Genomic DNA, 18,505 nt, shown 5'->3' on the forward strand with positions numbered 1-18,505 from the left:
AGAGACTAGAAAATAAACAACAAACCTGCCCTTTCTATACTGTAGGCGCTGCAAAATGAAATTGAAATCAAAAAGTACAGTGTATGCATGTTCATTACTGCTTTCTAATTTCATCATTGGACATAGTATTATTTTCTTCTCTTTGAAAAATAACATTCACAAGCATATAGAGTAAATCAATCTCTAATGTAAATATTTGCACGTAACATAAAAAAATAAAGATGGAAAATAAATCAGAGTTTTCCCTTTTCAGGAGAATGTTCCCCTGCTACTGACAACTCAAGCGTATTAACAAAAGATCCACTGTACATACTGTATCGACTCTAAAAGATATATACTGTCTCCTCTTGTTAATGCTCTACATCGAAAAATAAAATAAAATCTTCAGTCAGTTTTTTTTTCTCTTTTAAAGTGATCAGTAAAAACTTCAAAGGCTGGTGCATCCTGCAACGTTACGATGCAGCGTGACAGTCAGAGGTCAGTACTTCACACATAAGAACAGAGCAGAAACAAAACCAGGCTCCTAACAAAGCTAGGACTACGGCCTGTCTTACCACAGTGTCAGTGATACACCTCAGTTTATTTTTTATTTATACAGTGTCTTGCCATTCTCTATCGTCCAATCACAGTAGCATGGACTCCTGCATGGCGAACGCTTCCTGTGCGTGCCTGTAGTGTGGTCCTCCAAACAGCTGGGGGAGCTGTTGCCTTATGACAGGCTGCTGCTCCTGGAACTGTGTCCTGTAGTGAAGCAGGCCGTCTGCGTTGGGGGGGAAAGTAAACTCCTCAACGGGCGACATTTGGGCTCGCTGGAAGCTGGGTGAGCGCGGCATCCACCTGGGGATTGAGGGGGCAGCCCATCCTCCGGAGCCCACGGGAGCTGTCTACAGGCCGCGCGAGGCCCGCCTTCTGGCAGGTAGTGCGGGTTCGCCTCGCTCTCGATGCCCCTCAAACCTGTAGGTCCACGGAGCGTAGACCTGTGCGGTGGAGGTGAGTTGTTGCAGGTAGATAGGGGTGGAGCTCCCTGGGTTTCCAGCTGCAGGGAGTGCTCCGGGGGAGGCCTGGTGTTTCGGGGGTTGTGGGAGGAGCTAGGTGGGGGCTGCCTGCGGTATGTAGCGAAGGAGTTGTTCATAAGAGCCTTCTCCGGGGAGAGGCTGTTGCTCTGGCGCTGGGTGGTGGCGTACGCTCGTTCCCCGTACGCCACACTGGAAGGTGGGGTAAATCGGGAGGGGGGAGCATAGAGTCTGTCCTCTCCTCTGTGGTCCAGGCTTACGCTGTATGCGGGGTGGAAGATAGGGACTTCGGCAGTAGTTCTGCCTGGGGAGTGCTGCTGGGGAGGGGTGTGGTACCGGCTTTGGCTGCCAGGGTAACTGGCCTGGACCCCCCCCGGACTGTTGTGGGAAAATGTAGGAGGAAGAGGGTGTTTGGCCATCCTGGGCCCTGATGCGACGGAGCCGACGCTCCCAGCCAGGCTGGGGTCCGCGGGCTGGGGCTGCCCTGATGGAGGACGATACACTGAAGGGTGTCTCACTGCGAGGGATCCTCATTCTGGGACGGGGGTCTGTCAAGCTCCAGGATCTCAAAATCCTGCTCCGGCAGCCCTGGTACATGTCATACTGCGAGGCGTTGGGAGCCACGGTCGGAGTCAGGGATGAAGCCTTGGGGGCGCGGCCGGCGGTGGGGGCGTTGCACCGTCTTCTGGGCTGGAAGGGGCCGGCGACGCCCCTCTGCTCAGATGCACTTCCCGGGCAGCTGCTGCTTTGACTGCTTTCCAGCTTTGTCTCGGACGGTTTGAACCAGCGGGGAGTGATTTCTTTGCGAGAGCTGGAGGCTGCGTTGGAGTTATGGTTGGCGGTGGCGTGGCTCTGAGGCTTCCCTCTTTCCCCTGCAATGAGCTGTGGTGTAGGGGTGGGGGCTGAGGGCGGTGTTGCTCCCCTCTCAGGTGTGGTGGAGGTGGACTGCTTCCGCTGCTCATTTGGGATCTCCCCCGACCCCCTGGAGCGGGCATCCCTCTTGTCGGCCTTGTGGTGGCGGATCGATTTTTCCAGCGAGTCCCGGCGTGACCTGCTGGGGGGGGCGACTGTCCCGCTGGCGGTCTGGTACGGGACTCGGATCCCTGGTAGGCTCGGCTGGCTCGGTGTGGCTTTGACCGTTGGCCACGTGGTTCAATGCTGCTGCTGCCAGCTCAGGAGGAAGCTGCCCTAGAGGCTTCTTGGGATACTCGTCGTCTTTACCTGCAAGATGAAAACAGTGGAAGCACATTAGAGCACCATCAGGTACTGAAACTGAACACTGATGGTTTGACACACTTGGTGGCGCTGATTCACATCAGATGAGAGTCACAACAGGGACATGGATTCATGCAACACCACTGCCATAGAGAGGTAAAAATAAAGGAGAATTACATTCATCACGACACATATCACATTTCCACAGGCAAAGAGCAAAGGACAGAAAGAAACCCATCAGAAAGAGTGTTTGATATTAATTCCCAGCAGGCTGGAGGGGCTCAATTAGGAAGTGACATTCAATTGAGTGGTCTCTTTCATTAAACTGTACTTAGCTGCAGCAGTAGGCCCAGACTTAAAAGGTCATACAGAAATAGTTTTTGATAATGAACCATGTTGAATGTACTGAGACAGATATGTACAAGCATTAAAGTCACAGCAATATTTCTTCACTCAAGACTACTCAGCTTGCACAAAAGTTACTATTCTACAACCAGTACAAGTTATGACATTAATACTTAAAGTTACTGATTACGTCACAAAGAAATAAAAAGTACAGTTGACAGGAACATATATACAGTGTGCAGACACAGTGATGGTGACGCTGGGGTGTGAGTGTAAGGGGGAAGGGAAAGTGTGATCACCAGAGTCGCAGCTGGAGGTAGATGAAGTGCTGTAGGAGTGAGCCAGTAAGTCAACGTATTGGAACTGAATTCACAAACTAAAGTGTCTGTCCATGTTGAGTTTATCTCCGGACCTCAGCCTTTTTTTCTTGTACACATTGCTTAAATTAACAGGGGTACTACCTCATCCAGTTTTCCAACTGCAGAATTGACCGTTTGTGGTGGGGGAAAAAAAAAATCTATCTTTGAGTACATCTGTGAGACAGTTGGCCAAAATCAGAAACAGCAGTGTTGCAAAGTGTTCTTTCTAGCCACAAATTTTCTTTCTTTCTTTCAGGAATCCTTCTCCACCGGAGACTGTCCTATAACATTATCCCGTCACAATCCGGTAAGTAAACCTACTCATAGTTCCTGTATGCGTTTTCAGATATAGAGCAGGCAGGATGATAGTTTACTTAGGGCTGTGACGGTATGGATTTTTCTTACCGCGGTGAACAAGCAACCTGTCACAAATGGCGGTTAAAAAGTAGAAATACAAATAACTTTTCTGTAGAAAATGTAAAGCTTTATTTGGTATCTTAAACATTTTTAATTTTGTAATGTGTGGAAATTATTTTACTATCAAAGTAGATTTTAAGTGACCTGTAGCTACATTATCAATAAAGGAGCGGTTGCAGTATAAACATTCAAATGTAATGATCAAATATTCATCGCAGATGCAAGTACAGCCAGTCTATTTCACTTTTTGAATTTAATGAAAAAATAGGAACACAAGACTTTCCTATAGTGTAATAAAAAACTGTATAAAATCCTAATTAAAATTCCCTTCATTTTCAGATAATTATAAATTCAAGGTGTGTGCAACAATTATTGTCACACTTACACAGGTATGTAAGCATGCTTTCTGGCTGGTTTAGGTGAACTTCCTCTGAAGTATACGAGCATTGTTTGAGCCTTACAGATTGTATATTGTCCTCCATATTCTTTACTTTATGACTAAGCTGTTCAAGGCTACCCTATTGGTGGCTGCTCGCAGGTGTCACTATTGTTTTTATTTCACACAGCCAGAAAGAGTAAGTGATTTCATTGTGGTGAGGAAGTGTAAAACGGTGTGGAACCTGCTTAACCTTGCCCTAAGGAGCTGCTTTTACATCAAGATAATATAAATGCTGCTGCAGAGAGCTTTATCCTCACTTATAAACAAAAGGTTGGAGGGAAATACATTTGCAGTAATGTTAGTGGATTTTAAGGGTCATAAAAGATGCAATTTCTCCTCTTGTATGATAGTCTTTAGGGGGAGGTGTGTCGAACAAGTCACTATCTGTATAAAAGATAAAAGGTTGGGTTGATAAGAATCTTAAATCCAAACTGTTTGCTCATACAATCTTGTAGTTTCAAGCTTTGAACAGTGTGCAGCACCTTTTCTTATATTTTGTTCTGAAGGTACATAAAGATTATATTTACTAATACTATCAGCACAAATGGTCTACCATTGGTAGCTTTTAAAGTCAATAGCCCATATTGACCTAAACTCTCTCTCAACTTTTTTCGGGAGTTAGTGACAAAAAAATTAACTGAATCCAGCCTCTGCCACTCTATATCAAAGATTCATCCAGCTGGTGTTTGCAGTAAATTATACTGTGGTGGTGATGTGGTTAGTAAAAGTGGAGTCTATCTCTTAACTCAAACTAGGCCAAGTGAAGTTCAAAACCATAAAAACCATTCTCACAGTTCTGCCAATACAAAAATGCAGATTTAAAAAAATATCCCTCTTGCACCGCAGCAAATGTGGTAGCAGATGGTTGTTAAAATAGAAGTTAAACAAAAGCCTCCAGTGTTGGAAAAGTGGCTCATTATCTTGTCAGCGGGCAGGGGAAACGAACAGACAGCTACTGTTATATTTGTGTGGGCTCTGGAAGAAAGGGAAATTCTGGTTCCTTCTTCAGCTACAGTATTGATGTCAAAAAAATCTTACAACAAAAAAGTGTCAACTGCTGGTTTAGATGACTAACTGGCTAATGACTAAATACAGGAAGACAACACAGGAACCTGAAAAAGATGGTTGAGGACAGGTGTTCCGTATTTACAAATCCAAGACTGCACTTTTAAAGTCAGTAGAGTCACAGTAATAGTCAGTGTGCAGATCAGCTGTTGATTAAAAACAGTGATAGTTGGCCAACAAAATACTATCATAAGCTATCAAACAGACTTATAGAAAAAATAACTTCCCAGTTGTAACAGTATCATGCAGTGCCTTAAGTTGGCCGTCAGAGGGCACTTTATGTCACATGGAATTTAACAACCACTTTGATATCAAAATATGAGTCAAGGGTAAAAAAAAACCAACTGAAGATACAGAGACAAGAGGAGAGCCAGCCACTGCAGGACTGAAGCAATGCATCTGAACTTAGTTAAAACATTATGTGGGGGATAAAAAAACTGCTGGAAGTTTTTGAAGGAAAAAAACCCAAGTGCCGTTGGACAGACAGGCGACAGACAGGACAAACGAACTGACTGACTGAGGGACAGATGGACAGAGACATAGAGAGGGGAGGACCAGTCAGGATAGCCCACCGGTTACTGTTGTAGGAGGGAATGTGGCCCCCACTCACAGCCACACTTTTGTTGTTGTTAGCTAACATCATTTGAAAGAAGAGGGAGAGAAGGAAGATTAATGAGGAGACAGAGCAAGATTAGAAACACACACTGCTACTATTGCTACAGCTACAAGCTAAAGGGCAGCAGGAAGCCATATGTATTATAGTCATGTAAAGGCAATAATAAAGAAAGAGGTGCATCTGTTTCTGGGTAGTGTTTGTCTTTTTTAGGGACCATATCAGTATGGATTGCAGCTTTTGATAGCTGATTATTTTTAGGTTTGGACATATTTGTGTGAAGAAATGATGACTTTAAATTGCTTTTTCAGTCCAAACCCAAAAAGATTTAATTCACATAAAAAAGAAAATATATAAAATCGATAAATCCTTTTGTTTTGCTCGGTAATAAATAATAAAAAGTATTTTTTCTCAGACTAATTAGGGATACTGAAACCCTTATAATGACTACTACTTTCAAAAACATACTCATCCATACTTGTGTATATTGTATTAGTTCAGGCCTTCCTATGTACGATAATTAACCAGCTCTGCATGAAATAAAACAAATTGCATAATACTTTGATTTGTTGTAAAAGGCAGATAAGAACAAGGCTGACTATTGGTTTAAAGTTGTCTCTGTGATTTAAGGTCCAGTAGTGATGTGGCTGCAACAAGTGCAAAAGAATATTTTCGTATTCATAGCTGGTTGTGCTTTGTCTGTGTGCTTCAGGCTGTAGCAGTACCTGGTGCAGGCAGCTCCAGCTTTGCCTTCCTGAGCTCAGTCATGGACGCCTGTAGCTGCTCGACCACAAAGTCGTCCTCAAAGAAGAAATCTTTGGACAAAGTCACCTGCAGAAACTCCACCAGCTCCTCCATGGACAGCTTCATCAGGTGCTCTGTAAATCAAACACACACACACAACACAAGTAAGACTTTTTTAGTCTTTGAAAGGTGGACATCAGTAGCACTGAACAGAGTAAACAGTCTTACTCTTGTGCAGTTTGAGGATAGTGTAGGACATGGTGGGCAGCACTCGTTCTCCCTCCAAGATGTAGATGTCCCAGATTCGGAGGGTCAGGGTAAAGGGAGTCTTGACACAAACGGAACAAAAGGTTAGACGATCTTATTGTTTTCCCTTTACGCTTCTCATAGACTGACATATTGTTTTGGCTCACATAAAGGATAAGGCTGGTTATATAGCTCTATTTTTGTTATTGTCAACAAATCCCACTAAAAGTGTGTTAGTCCATCTTTCAATAAGTTCTGTCTTTCCTACCCTAGCCCATTGGTTATTTGATGAAGTGAATCTCAAAAAATGGGTCACAAATATATATATTGTATATAAAAAAAACACTGGACAGTGTAGTTTTTAGCAAATTTGCTCAAACGGGAGGAAATGGTGCATTTGTCGGGGACTTTCGATTCACCCTGTTCACGATTTCATTTTTAAATGACTTCGATTTATTTATTTTTTTCTCCTTCAATTAATTTATTGAAAGCATTTGACATAGACATGTTTTAATTATGTAAAGATGTATGTTCAAGGAGTTCAGATAGAGCCTACTGTGATGGCCAGTATTAGGGGTGCACCATTCAGAAAATGTCACGATTCGATATCGATTTTCAGGCTCAAGATTCGATTCAAAATCGATTCTTGATTTTAAAAAACGATTCACAGTATGTAATCGTAGTTACTTTTCCCATGTGATTGCAGTAGACATAAAATTTCATTTTTCTTTTTTTTATTAAAAAATATGAATATATTTTTGGAATTCTACGAATTGATTTTGAATCGGTAGAGCTTGAATCGCGATTCGAATGTGAATCGATTTTTGCACACCCCTAGCCAGTATGTACTTCATGTTCTTTATTCATTGAAGGCTCTATGTTTACAGGCTTGTGGTGATGCACAATGTGCTATAGGTGCCAAAAAAAAATCTGTTTGGAACTGCCAATGTGTTTTGTTGTGTCATGGTTCATGTGTGCAGTAAACATTACACTTCGGGAGAAAAAAATCGTGGCAGAGAATCATGATATCAATTCTAAACTAAAAAGAAAATCGTGATTCATATTTTTCTCCGAATGGTGCAGGCCTAGCATCGATTTATTGTTGGTTTTGCTCTTTTTATGGGATATGACGACAATAAGGAAATTACAGAATATCCTTTAAAAGTCTGATGTTATCCCATATCGTTTAGGGCAGACTTGAAGTTGTTTCCGTCCTGATTGCAGAAAATATGCTTTTATTTTCATTCCAATTTTGTTTTCTAATTTTCATATAAATAGTAAAACATAATGCTGAGGATTAAATATGTCTTGTTATGGGAAGATTAAGCAAGGAAATGTTCCCATCGGCTTTGAAAGAGAAAACCTCCAGCAGCAGTTTGGTTACATTTTCCTACTTCAGCTTGTTGGTAATGTACTTACTCTGTCCAGGAAGCACTGGAAAAAACCACTTCATGGTGTAGAGACTGGTCAATACCTCTTGGTTGTCCTGCAGCAGCAAAAACAAACCCAACAGAAAGTCTATTTAGTGCACTGAGCAGGGCACATATTCTATGTTTGTATAGGTCTCTTTCCTATGATAATATAGTTTAATCTAGATAATGTATGTCACTTGTCAAAATATAATGCTTGTTTGTGTTCTGTATGTCCAGGAAACACTCATATCTCTAGTATATTGACCACATCTTTACATAGAACATATTATTTATCAATGCATTACGCCTGAAGGTGTATTAAATAATGGCACTCATAATACTGAAAGTGTTCTAATGTATTGACATAGGCCAGTAGTTGTATGTGTAGACAGACTTCTGGTAATATGAGCACTTGTTGCATTATTAATTGCTACAGCAGTGTTGCGTCTCACCAGGTGTTGTTTCAGTTTGGGCATCATCTTCTTGAGGATGCGGTCGTGGTGATCCTGGAAACGTATCAGCTTCGGGAAGCCGGGGATAAAAAACCCTAAAGGTAAGGACAGAAGAGGTGGTCAGGTTAACAGGTGATAACTATTGAATCATTGTTATTACATACTATGACTTTTTTGACATTTTTTATAGCATGGTAATATGACTACAATTGTCGATGGCATTATATATGACCTTTTTGAAATACTATACTATGACTTTTTCGACATGCTATATTATGACTTTTTTCATGACTCTTTTCAACATACTATGACTTTTTCGACATACTATACAATGACTTTTTTTGTGTCTTTTTAGACATACTATACTATGACGTTTTTCATGACTTTTTGACATGCTGTATTATTAGTTTTTTATTTACAGTGATGATCACTGAAAAGTGAACACTGGAGCTGGAACAATTAGTAAATTGACTGAACAAAACTAAAATTCATTGACAGAAGATGAATGACTGAGTTACTAATCCGGCATTTCCCCTTCTTCTGTCTGTCTTTAGGCTGTGACGCGAGCATCGGGAAGGTGGTAAGTTATGAGTCTGCCACGACCCGGCGGATCTGTGGGAAACCAATCTTAGACAACAACGCAGTCAACCTGTTCACCTCCGTCATCATCACACTCGTCCTGCCAGGGCTGGCATGGGGGATGCGGCCTCGATAGACTGACAACTGTCAATGCAGCGGAGCCGGACGACTAATATGAGACGGACTGCTGATTATTTGAGTAATATGTTGGTTGTTGTTGATCACAGAAGCATCACACTAAAAGTTAATACAACACACTCTCTGCCTGCATACTTGAGAGGCTCTGATCATGATATATCTCTTTGGAAGAAAAAAGTACAGGAAATAAATACTAACCAGTAAAAACTTTACAGTAACTGATGGACAGAGGATATTTATGCAGGTTTTAGGAGAACGTTTTATGGCCCGCATGCATATATGGAATAGTAATGAAATGGGTTGTGTTTTTGTTCTGTATTTTAAATTTGAAGCTGGTTTGTGCCCGCTTAATGTGATGTTCCAGTACTTAAGACTGATTTCTGGTATTGTTACGACCATAATTTATGCAGTATGTTTCCAAGTGAGCCTCAGTCTTCACAGTATGAATTTACATGTCAGTAATTCAAAATGTATTTCCTGCCATTGGCTGTTCATACTTTCAAATAAAAGGTGTTTTTTGTTTGTGTGTAAATCAGCCACATTATTACGTAGTATATGTCAAAAAAAGTCATAGTATAGTATGTCAAAGTCATGAAGAAAGTAATTGTATAGTATGCTGAAAAGTCATAGTATAGTGTGTTGAATAAAGTCATAGTATAGCATGTTGAAACAAGTCATGAAAAAAGTCATAGTATAGTGTGTTGAAAAAAGTCATAGTATAGCATGTCAAAAAAGTCATAGTATAGTATGTCGAAAAAATCATGAAAAAGTCAGTATAGTATATCGAAAAAAGTCATAATATAGCATGTCGAAAAAGTCATAGTATACTATGTCAAAAAAAATCACAAAAAAGTCACAGTCTAGTGTGTTGAAAAAGTCATGAAAAAAAGTCATAGTATAGTATGCCGAAAAAAGTCATGAAAAAAGTCATAGTATAGCATGTCAAAAAAGTCATGAAAAAAGTCATAGTATAGTATGTCGAAAAGGTCATAGTATACTATGTCAAAAAAAAAAATCACAAAAAAGTCATAGTGTGTTGAAAAAAGTCATAGTATAGCATGTCAAAACAAGTCATGAAAAAGTCATAGTATAGTATTTAGAAAAAAGTCATAGTATAGCATGTCGAAAGTCATGAAAAAAGTCATAGTATAGTATGTCGAAAAAGTCATAGTATATTATGTCGAAAAAGTCATGAACACAGTATAGTATGTCGAAAAAGTCACGAAAAAAGTCATAGTATAGTGTGTTGAAAAAAGTCATGAAAAAAGTCACAGTATAGTATGTCGAAAAAGTCACGAAAAAAGTCATAGTATAGCATGTCAAAAAAGTCATGAAAAGAGTCATAGTATAGTATGTCAAAACAAGTCATGAAAAAGTCATAGTATAGTATGTCAAAACAAGTCATGAAAAAGTCATAGTATAGTATGTCGAAAAAGTCATAGTATACTATGTCAAAAAAAAAAAATCACAAAAAAGTCATAGTATAGTGTGTTGAAAAAAGTCATGAAAAAAAGTCATAGTATAGTATGTCAAAACAAGTCATGAAAAAAGTCATTGTATAGTATGTTGAAAAATCATAGTATAGTGTGTTGAATAAAGTCATAGTATAGCATGTCAAAAAAGTCATGAAAAGAGTCATAGTATAGTATGTCAAAACAAGTCATGAAAAAGTCACAGTATAGTATGTCGAAAAAGTCACGAAATAAGTCATAGTATAGCATGTCAAAAAAGTCATGAAAAGAGTCATAGTATAGTATGTCAAAACAAGTCATGAAAAAGTCATAGTATAGTATGTCGAAAAAGTCATAGTATACTATGTCAAAAAAAAAAAAAATCACAAAAAAGTCATAGTATAGTGTGTTGAAAAAAGTCATGAAAAAAAGTCATAGTATAGTATGTCAAAACAAGTCATGAAAAAAGTCATTGTATAGTATGTTGAAAAATCATAGTATAGTGTGTTGAATAAAGTCATAGTATAGTATGTCGAAAAAAGTCATAGTATAGCATGTTGAAAAAGTCACGAAAAAAGTCATAGTATAGTATTTAGAAAAAAGTCATAGTATAGGATGTAGACAAAAGTCATAGTATAGCATGTCGAAAGTCATGAAAAAAGTCATAGTATAGTGTGTTGAAAAAAAGTCATGAAAAAAGTCATCGTATAGTATGTCGAAAAAGTCATGAAAAAGGCATAGTATAGCATGTCAAAACAAGTCATGAAAAAGTCATAGTATAGTATGTCGAAAAAGTCATAGTATATGTTAAAAAAAAAATCACAAAAAAGTCATAGTATAGTGTGTTGAAAAAAGTCATGAAAAAAAGTCATTGTATAGTATGTTGAAAAGAGTCATTGTATAGTATGTCGAAAAAGTCATGAAAAAGTCATAGTATAGCATGTCAAAACAAGTCATGAAAAAGTCATAGTATAGTATTTAGAAAAAAGTCATAGTATAGCATGTCGAAAGTCATGAAAAAAGTCATAGTATAGTATGTCGAAAAAGTCATAGTATATTATGTCGAAAAAAGTCATGAACACAGTATAGTATGTCGAAAAAGTCACGAAAAAAGTCATAGTATAGGTGTTGAAAAAAGTCATGAAGAAAGTCACAGTATAGTATGTCGAAAAAGTCACGAAAAAAGTCATAGTATAGCATGTCAAAAAAGTCATGAAAAGAGTCATAGTATAGTATGTCAAAACAAGTCATGAAAAAGTCATAGTATAGTATGTCGAAAAAGTCATAGTATACTATGTCAAAAAAAAAAAAATCACAAAAAAGTCATAGTATAGTGTGTTGAAAAAAGTCATGAAAAAAAGTCACAGTATAGTATGTCGAAAAAGTCACGAAAAAAGTCATAGTATAGCATGTCAAAAAAGTCATGAAAAGAGTCATAGTATAGTATGTCAAAACAAGTCATGAAAAAGTCATAGTATAGCATGTCAAAAAAGTCATGAAAAAAGTCATAGTATAGTATGTCGAAAAGGTCATAGTATACTATGTCAAAAAAAAAAAAAAAAATCACAAAAAAGTCATAGTGTGTTGAAAAAAGTCATAGTATAGCATGTCAAAACAAGTCATGAAAAAGTCATAGTATAGTATTTAGAAAAAAGTCATAGTATAGCATGTCGAAAGTCATGAAAAAAGTCATAGTATAGTATGTCGAAAAAGTCATAGTATATTATGTCGAAAAAGTCATGAACACAGTATAGTATGTCGAAAAAGTCACGAAAAAAAGTCATAGTATAGTGTGTTGAAAAAAGTCATGAAAAAGTCACAGTATAGTATGTCGAAAAAGTCACGAAAAAAGTCATAGTATAGCATGTCAAAAAAGTCATGAAAAGAGTCATAGTATAGTATGTCAAAACAAGTCATGAAAAAGTCATAGTATAGTATGTCAAAACAAGTCATGAAAAAGTCATAGTATAGTATGTCGAAAAAGTCATAGTATACTATGTCAAAAAAAAATCACAAAAAAGTCATAGTATAGTGTGTTGAAAAAAGTCATGAAAAAAAGTCATAGTATAGTATGTCAAAACAAGTCATGAAAAAAGTCATTGTATAGTATGTTGAAAAATCATAGTATAGTGTGTTGAATAAAGTCATAGTATAGCATGTCAAAAAAGTCATGAAAAGAGTCATAGTATAGTATGTCAAAACAAGTCATGAAAAAGTCACAGTATAGTATGTCGAAAAAGTCACGAAAAAAAGTCATAGTATAGCATGTCAAAAAAGTCATGAAAAGAGTCATAGTATAGTATGTCAAAACAAGTCATGAAAAAGTCATAGTATAGTATGTCGAAAAAGTCATAGTATACTATGTCATCACAAAAAAGTCATAGTATAGTGTGTTGAAAAAAGTCATGAAAAAAAGTCATAGTATAGTATGTCAAAACAAGTCATGAAAAAAGTCATTGTATAGTATGTTGAAAAATCATAGTATAGTGTGTTGAATAAAGTCATAGTATAGTATGTCGAAAAAAAGTCATAGTATAGCATGTTGAAAAAGTCACGAAAAAAGTCATAGTATAGTATTTAGAAAAAGTCATAGTATAGGATGTAGACAAAAGTCATAGTATAGCATGTCGAAAGTCATGAAAAAAGTCATAGTATAGTGTGTTGAAAAAAAGTCATGAAAAAAGTCATCGTATAGTATGTCGAAAAAGTCATGAAAAAGGCATAGTATAGCATGTCAAAACAAGTCATGAAAAAGTCATAGTATAGTATGTCGAAAAAGTCATAGTATATGTTAAAAAAAAATCACAAAAAAGTCATAGTATAGTGTGTTGAAAAAAGTCATGAAAAAAAGTCATTGTATAGTATGTTGAAAAGAGTCATTGTATAGTATGTCGAAAAAGTCATGAAAAAGTCATAGTATAGCATGTCAAAACAAGTCATGAAAAAGTCATAGTATAGTATGTCGAAAAAGTGTCATGAAAAAGTCATAATATAGTATGTCGAAAAAGTCATGAAAAACTTCATAGTATAGCATGTCAGAAAAGTCATGAAAAAAGTCATTGTATAGTATGTTGAAAAGTCATAGTAGTGTGTTGAGTAAAGTCTTAGTATAGCATGTTGAAACAAGTCATGAAAAAGTCATAGTATAGTATGTCGAAAAAGTCATAGTATAGTATGTCGAAAAAGTCATAGTATACTATGTCAAAAAAATTCACAAAAAAGTCACAGTATAGTGTGTTGAAAAAGTCATGAAAAAAAAGTCATAGTATAGTATGCCGAAAAAAGTCATAGTATAGCATGTCAAAAAAAGTCATGAAAAAAGTCATAGTATAGTGTGTCGAAAAAGTCATGAAAAAAAGTCATAGTATAGTGTGTTGAAAAAGTCATAGTATAGCATGTCAAAAAAAGTCATGAAAAAAGTCATAGTATAGTGTGTCGAAAAAGTCATGAAAAAAAGTCATAGTATAGTATGTCGAAAAAGTCATGAAAAACGTCATTGTATAGTATGTTGAAAAGTCATAGTAGTGTGTTGAGTAAAGTCTTAGTATAGCATGTTGAAACAAGTCATGAAAAAGTCATAGTATAGTATGTCGAAAAAAGTCATGAAAAAAGTCATAATATAGCATGTCGAAAAAGTCATAGTATAGTATGTCGAAAAAGTCATAGTATACTATGTCAAAAAAATTCACAAAAAAGTCACAGTATAGTGTGTTGAAAAAGTCATGAAAAAAAAGTCATAGTATAGTATGCCGAAAAAAGTCATAGTATAGCATGTCAAAAAAAGTCATGAAAAAAGTCATAGTATAGTGTGTTGAAAAAAGTCATAGTATAGCATGTCAAAAAAAGTCATGAAAAAAGTCATAGTATAGTGTGTCGAAAAAGTCACAAAAAAAGTCATAGTATAGTGTGTTGAAAAAAGTCATGAAAAAAAGTCATAGTATAGTATGTCGAAAAAGTCATGAAAAACGTCATAGTATAGCATGTCAAAAAAGTCATGAAAAAAGTCATTGTATAGTATGTTGAAAAGAGTCATAGTATAGTATGTCAAAAAAGTCATGAAAAGAGTCATAGTATAGTATGTCAAAACAAGTCATGAAAAAGTCACAGTATAGTATGTCGAAAAAGTCACGAAATAAGTCATAGTATAGCATGTCAAAAAAGTCATGAAAAGAGTCATAGTATAGTATGTCAAAACAAGTCATGAAAAAGTCATAGTATAGTATGTCGAAAAAGTCATAGTATACTATGTCAAAAAAAAAAAAAATCACAAAAAAGTCATAGTATAGTGTGTTGAAAAAAGTCATGAAAAAAAGTCATAGTATAGTATGTCAAAACAAGTCATGAAAAAAGTCATTGTATAGTATGTTGAAAAATCATAGTATAGTGTGTTGAATAAAGTCATAGTATAGTATGTCGAAAAAAGTCATAGTATAGCATGTTGAAAAAGTCACGAAAAAAGTCATAGTATAGTATTTAGAAAAAAGTCATAGTATAGGATGTAGACAAAAGTCATAGTATAGCATGTCGAAAGTCATGAAAAAGTCATAGTATAGTGTGTTGAAAAAAAGTCATGAAAAAAGTCATCGTATAGTATGTCGAAAAAGTCATGAAAAAGGCATAGTATAGCATGTCAAAACAAGTCATGAAAAAGTCATAGTATAGTATGTCGAAAAAGTCATAGTATATGTTAAAAAAAAAATCACAAAAAAGTCATAGTATAGTGTGTTGAAAAAAGTCATGAAAAAAGTCATTGTATAGTATGTTGAAAAGAGTCATTGTATAGTATGTCGAAAAAGTCATGAAAAAGTCATAGTATAGCATGTCAAAACAAGTCATGAAAAAGTCATAGTATAGTATTTAGAAAAAAGTCATAGTATAGCATGTCGAAAGTCATGAAAAAAGTCATAGTATAGTATGTCGAAAAAGTCATAGTATATTATGTCGAAAAAGTCATGAACACAGTATAGTATGTCGAAAAAGTCACGAAAAAAGTCATAGTATAGGTGTTGAAAAAAGTCATGAAGAAAGTCACAGTATAGTATGTCGAAAAAGTCACGAAAAAAGTCATAGTATAGCATGTCAAAAAAGTCATGAAAAGAGTCATAGTATAGTATGTCAAAACAAGTCATGAAAAAGTCATAGTATAGTATGTCGAAAAAGTCATAGTATACTATGTCAAAAAAAAAAAAATCACAAAAAAGTCATAGTATAGTGTGTTGAAAAAAGTCATGAAAAAAAGTCACAGTATAGTATGTCGAAAAAGTCACGAAAAAAGTCATAGTATAGCATGTCAAAAAAGTCATGAAAAGAGTCATAGTATAGTATGTCAAAACAAGTCATGAAAAAGTCATAGTATAGCATGTCAAAAAAGTCATGAAAAAAGTCATAGTATAGTATGTCGAAAAGGTCATAGTATACTATGTAAAAAAAAAAAAAAAAAATCACAAAAAAGTCATAGTGTGTTGAAAAAAGTCATAGTATAGCATGTCAAAACAAGTCATGAAAAAGTCATAGTATAGTATTTAGAAAAAAGTCATAGTATAGCATGTCGAAAGTCATGAAAAAAGTCATAGTATAGTATGTCGAAAAAGTCATAGTATATTATGTCGAAAAAGTCATGAACACAGTATAGTATGTCGAAAAAGTCACGAAAAAAGTCATAGTATAGTGTGTTGAAAAAAGTCATGAAAAAAGTCACAGTATAGTATGTCGAAAAAGTCACGAAAAAAGTCATAGTATAGCATGTCAAAAAAGTCATGAAAAGAGTCATAGTATAGTATGTCAAAACAAGTCATGAAAAAGTCATAGTATAGTATGTCAAAACAAGTCATGAAAAAGTCATAGTATAGTATGTCGAAAAAGTCATAGTATACTATGTCAAAAAAAAAAAATCACAAAAAAGTCATAGTATAGTGTGTTGAAAAAAGTCATGAAAAAAAGTCATAGTATAGTATGTCAAAACAAGTCATGAAAAAAGTCATTGTATAGTATGTTGAAAAATCATAGTATAGTGTGTTGAATAAAGTCATAGTATAGCATGTCAAAAAAGTCATGAAAAGAGTCATAGTATAGTATGTCAAAACAAGTCATGAAAAAGTCACAGTATAGTATGTCGAAAAAGTCACGAAAAAAGTCATAGTATAGCATGTCAAAAAAGTCATGAAAAGAGTCATAGTATAGTATGTCAAAACAAGTCATGAAAAAGTCATAGTATAGTATGTCGAAAAAGTCATAGTATACTATGTCATCACAAAAAAGTCATAGTATAGTGTGTTGAAAAAAGTCATGAAAAAAAGTCATAGTATAGTATGTCAAAACAAGTCATGAAAAAAGTCATTGTATAGTATGTTGAAAAATCATAGTATAGTGTGTTGAATAAAGTCATAGTATAGTATGTCGAAAAAAGTCATAGTATAGCATGTTGAAAAAGTCACGAAAAAAGTCATAGTATAGTATTTAGAAAAAAGTCATAGTATAGGATGTAGACAAAAGTCATAGTATAGCATGTCGAAAGTCATGAAAAAAGTCATAGTATAGTGTGTTGAAAAAAAGTCATGAAAAAAGTCATCGTATAGTATGTCGAAAAAGTCATGAAAAAGGCATAGTATAGCATGTCAAAACAAGTCATGAAAAAGTCATAGTATAGTATGTCGAAAAAGTCATAGTATATGTTAAAAAAAAATCACAAAAAAGTCATAGTATAGTGTGTTGAAAAAAGTCATGAAAAAAAGTCATTGTATAGTATGTTGAAAAGAGTCATTGTATAGTATGTCGAAAAAGTCATGAAAAAGTCATAGTATAGCATGTCAAAACAAGTCATGAAAAAGTCATAGTATAGTATGTCGAAAAAGTGTCATGAAAAAGTCATAATATAGTATGTCGAAAAAGTCATGAAAAACTTCATAGTATAGCATGTCAGAAAAGTCATGAAAAAAGTCATTGTATAGTATGTTGAAAAGTCATAGTAGTGTGTTGAGTAAAGTCTTAGTATAGCATGTTGAAACAAGTCATGAAAAAGTCATAGTATAGTATGTCGAAAAAGTCATAGTATAGTATGTCGAAAAAGTCATAGTATACTATGTCAAAAAAATTCACAAAAAAGTCACAGTATAGTGTGTTGAAAAAGTCATGAAAAAAAAGTCATAGTATAGTATGCCGAAAAAAGTCATAGTATAGCATGTCAAAAAAAGTCATGAAAAAAGTCATAGTATAGTGTGTCGAAAAAGTCATGAAAAAAAGTCATAGTATAGTGTGTTGAAAAAAGTCATAGTATAGCATGTCAAAAAAAGTCATGAAAAAAGTCATAGTATAGTGTGTCGAAAAAGTCATGAAAAAAAGTCATAGTATAGTATGTCGAAAAAGTCATGAAAAACGTCATTGTATAGTATGTTGAAAAGTCATAGTAGTGTGTTGAGTAAAGTCTTAGTATAGCATGTTGAAACAAGTCATGAAAAAGTCATAGTATAGTATGTCGAAAAAAGTCATGAAAAAAGTCATAATATAGCATGTCGAAAAAGTCATAGTATAGTATGTCGAAAAAGTCATAGTATACTATGTCAAAAAAATTCACAAAAAAGTCACAGTATAGTGTGTTGAAAAAGTCATGAAAAAAAAGTCATAGTATAGTATGCCGAAAAAAGTCATAGTATAGCATGTCAAAAAAAGTCATGAAAAAAGTCATAGTATAGTGTGTTGAAAAAAGTCATAGTATAGCATGTCAAAAAAAGTCATGAAAAAAGTCATAGTATAGTGTGTCGAAAAAGTCACAAAAAAAGTCATAGTATAGTGTGTTGAAAAAAGTCATGAAAAAAAGTCATAGTATAGTATGTCGAAAAAGTCATGAAAAACGTCATAGTATAGCATGTCAAAAAAGTCATGAAAAAAGTCATTGTATAGTATGTTGAAAAGAGTCATAGTATAGTATGTCGAAAAAGTCATGAAAAAGTCATAATATAGCATGTCAAAACAAGTCATGAAAAAGTCATAGTATAGTATGTCGAAAAAGTGTCATGAAAAA

At 35.2% G+C, this 18,505-nt stretch overlaps 1 protein-coding gene and 1 long non-coding RNA gene across 2 annotated transcripts in view; one reads left to right on the forward strand and one right to left on the reverse strand.

The window, feature by feature from the left end:
* Positions 1–580: 580 nt before the first annotated feature.
* The window catches only part of usp6nl (USP6 N-terminal like), an 85,670-nt gene continuing 67,745 nt past the window's right edge, over positions 581–18,505 (reverse strand). Inside the window, 14 exon segments of the mRNA XM_031300310.2 lie at positions 581–832; positions 835–938; positions 940–1,021; positions 1,024–1,477; positions 1,479–1,550; positions 1,552–1,683; positions 1,685–1,768; positions 1,770–2,075; positions 2,077–2,234; positions 6,192–6,344; positions 6,439–6,538; positions 7,876–7,899; positions 7,901–7,942; positions 8,321–8,415. Coding sequence (XP_031156170.2) covers positions 624–832; positions 835–938; positions 940–1,021; positions 1,024–1,477; positions 1,479–1,550; positions 1,552–1,683; positions 1,685–1,768; positions 1,770–2,075; positions 2,077–2,234; positions 6,192–6,344; positions 6,439–6,538; positions 7,876–7,899; positions 7,901–7,942; positions 8,321–8,415 — 2,015 coding nt within the window. The 3' untranslated portion in view covers positions 581–623.
* LOC118493983 lies at positions 3,190–9,566 on the forward strand. The gene is made up of 4 exons (XR_004896040.1): positions 3,190–3,239; positions 6,179–6,339; positions 8,324–8,421; positions 8,875–9,566. It is a non-coding gene; the product is annotated as an uncharacterized LOC118493983 (long non-coding RNA).

This window comes from Sander lucioperca, chromosome 20 (genome assembly GCF_008315115.2).
Source record: "Sander lucioperca isolate FBNREF2018 chromosome 20, SLUC_FBN_1.2, whole genome shotgun sequence".
NCBI classification, from domain to species: Eukaryota; Metazoa; Chordata; class Actinopteri; order Perciformes; family Percidae; genus Sander; species Sander lucioperca.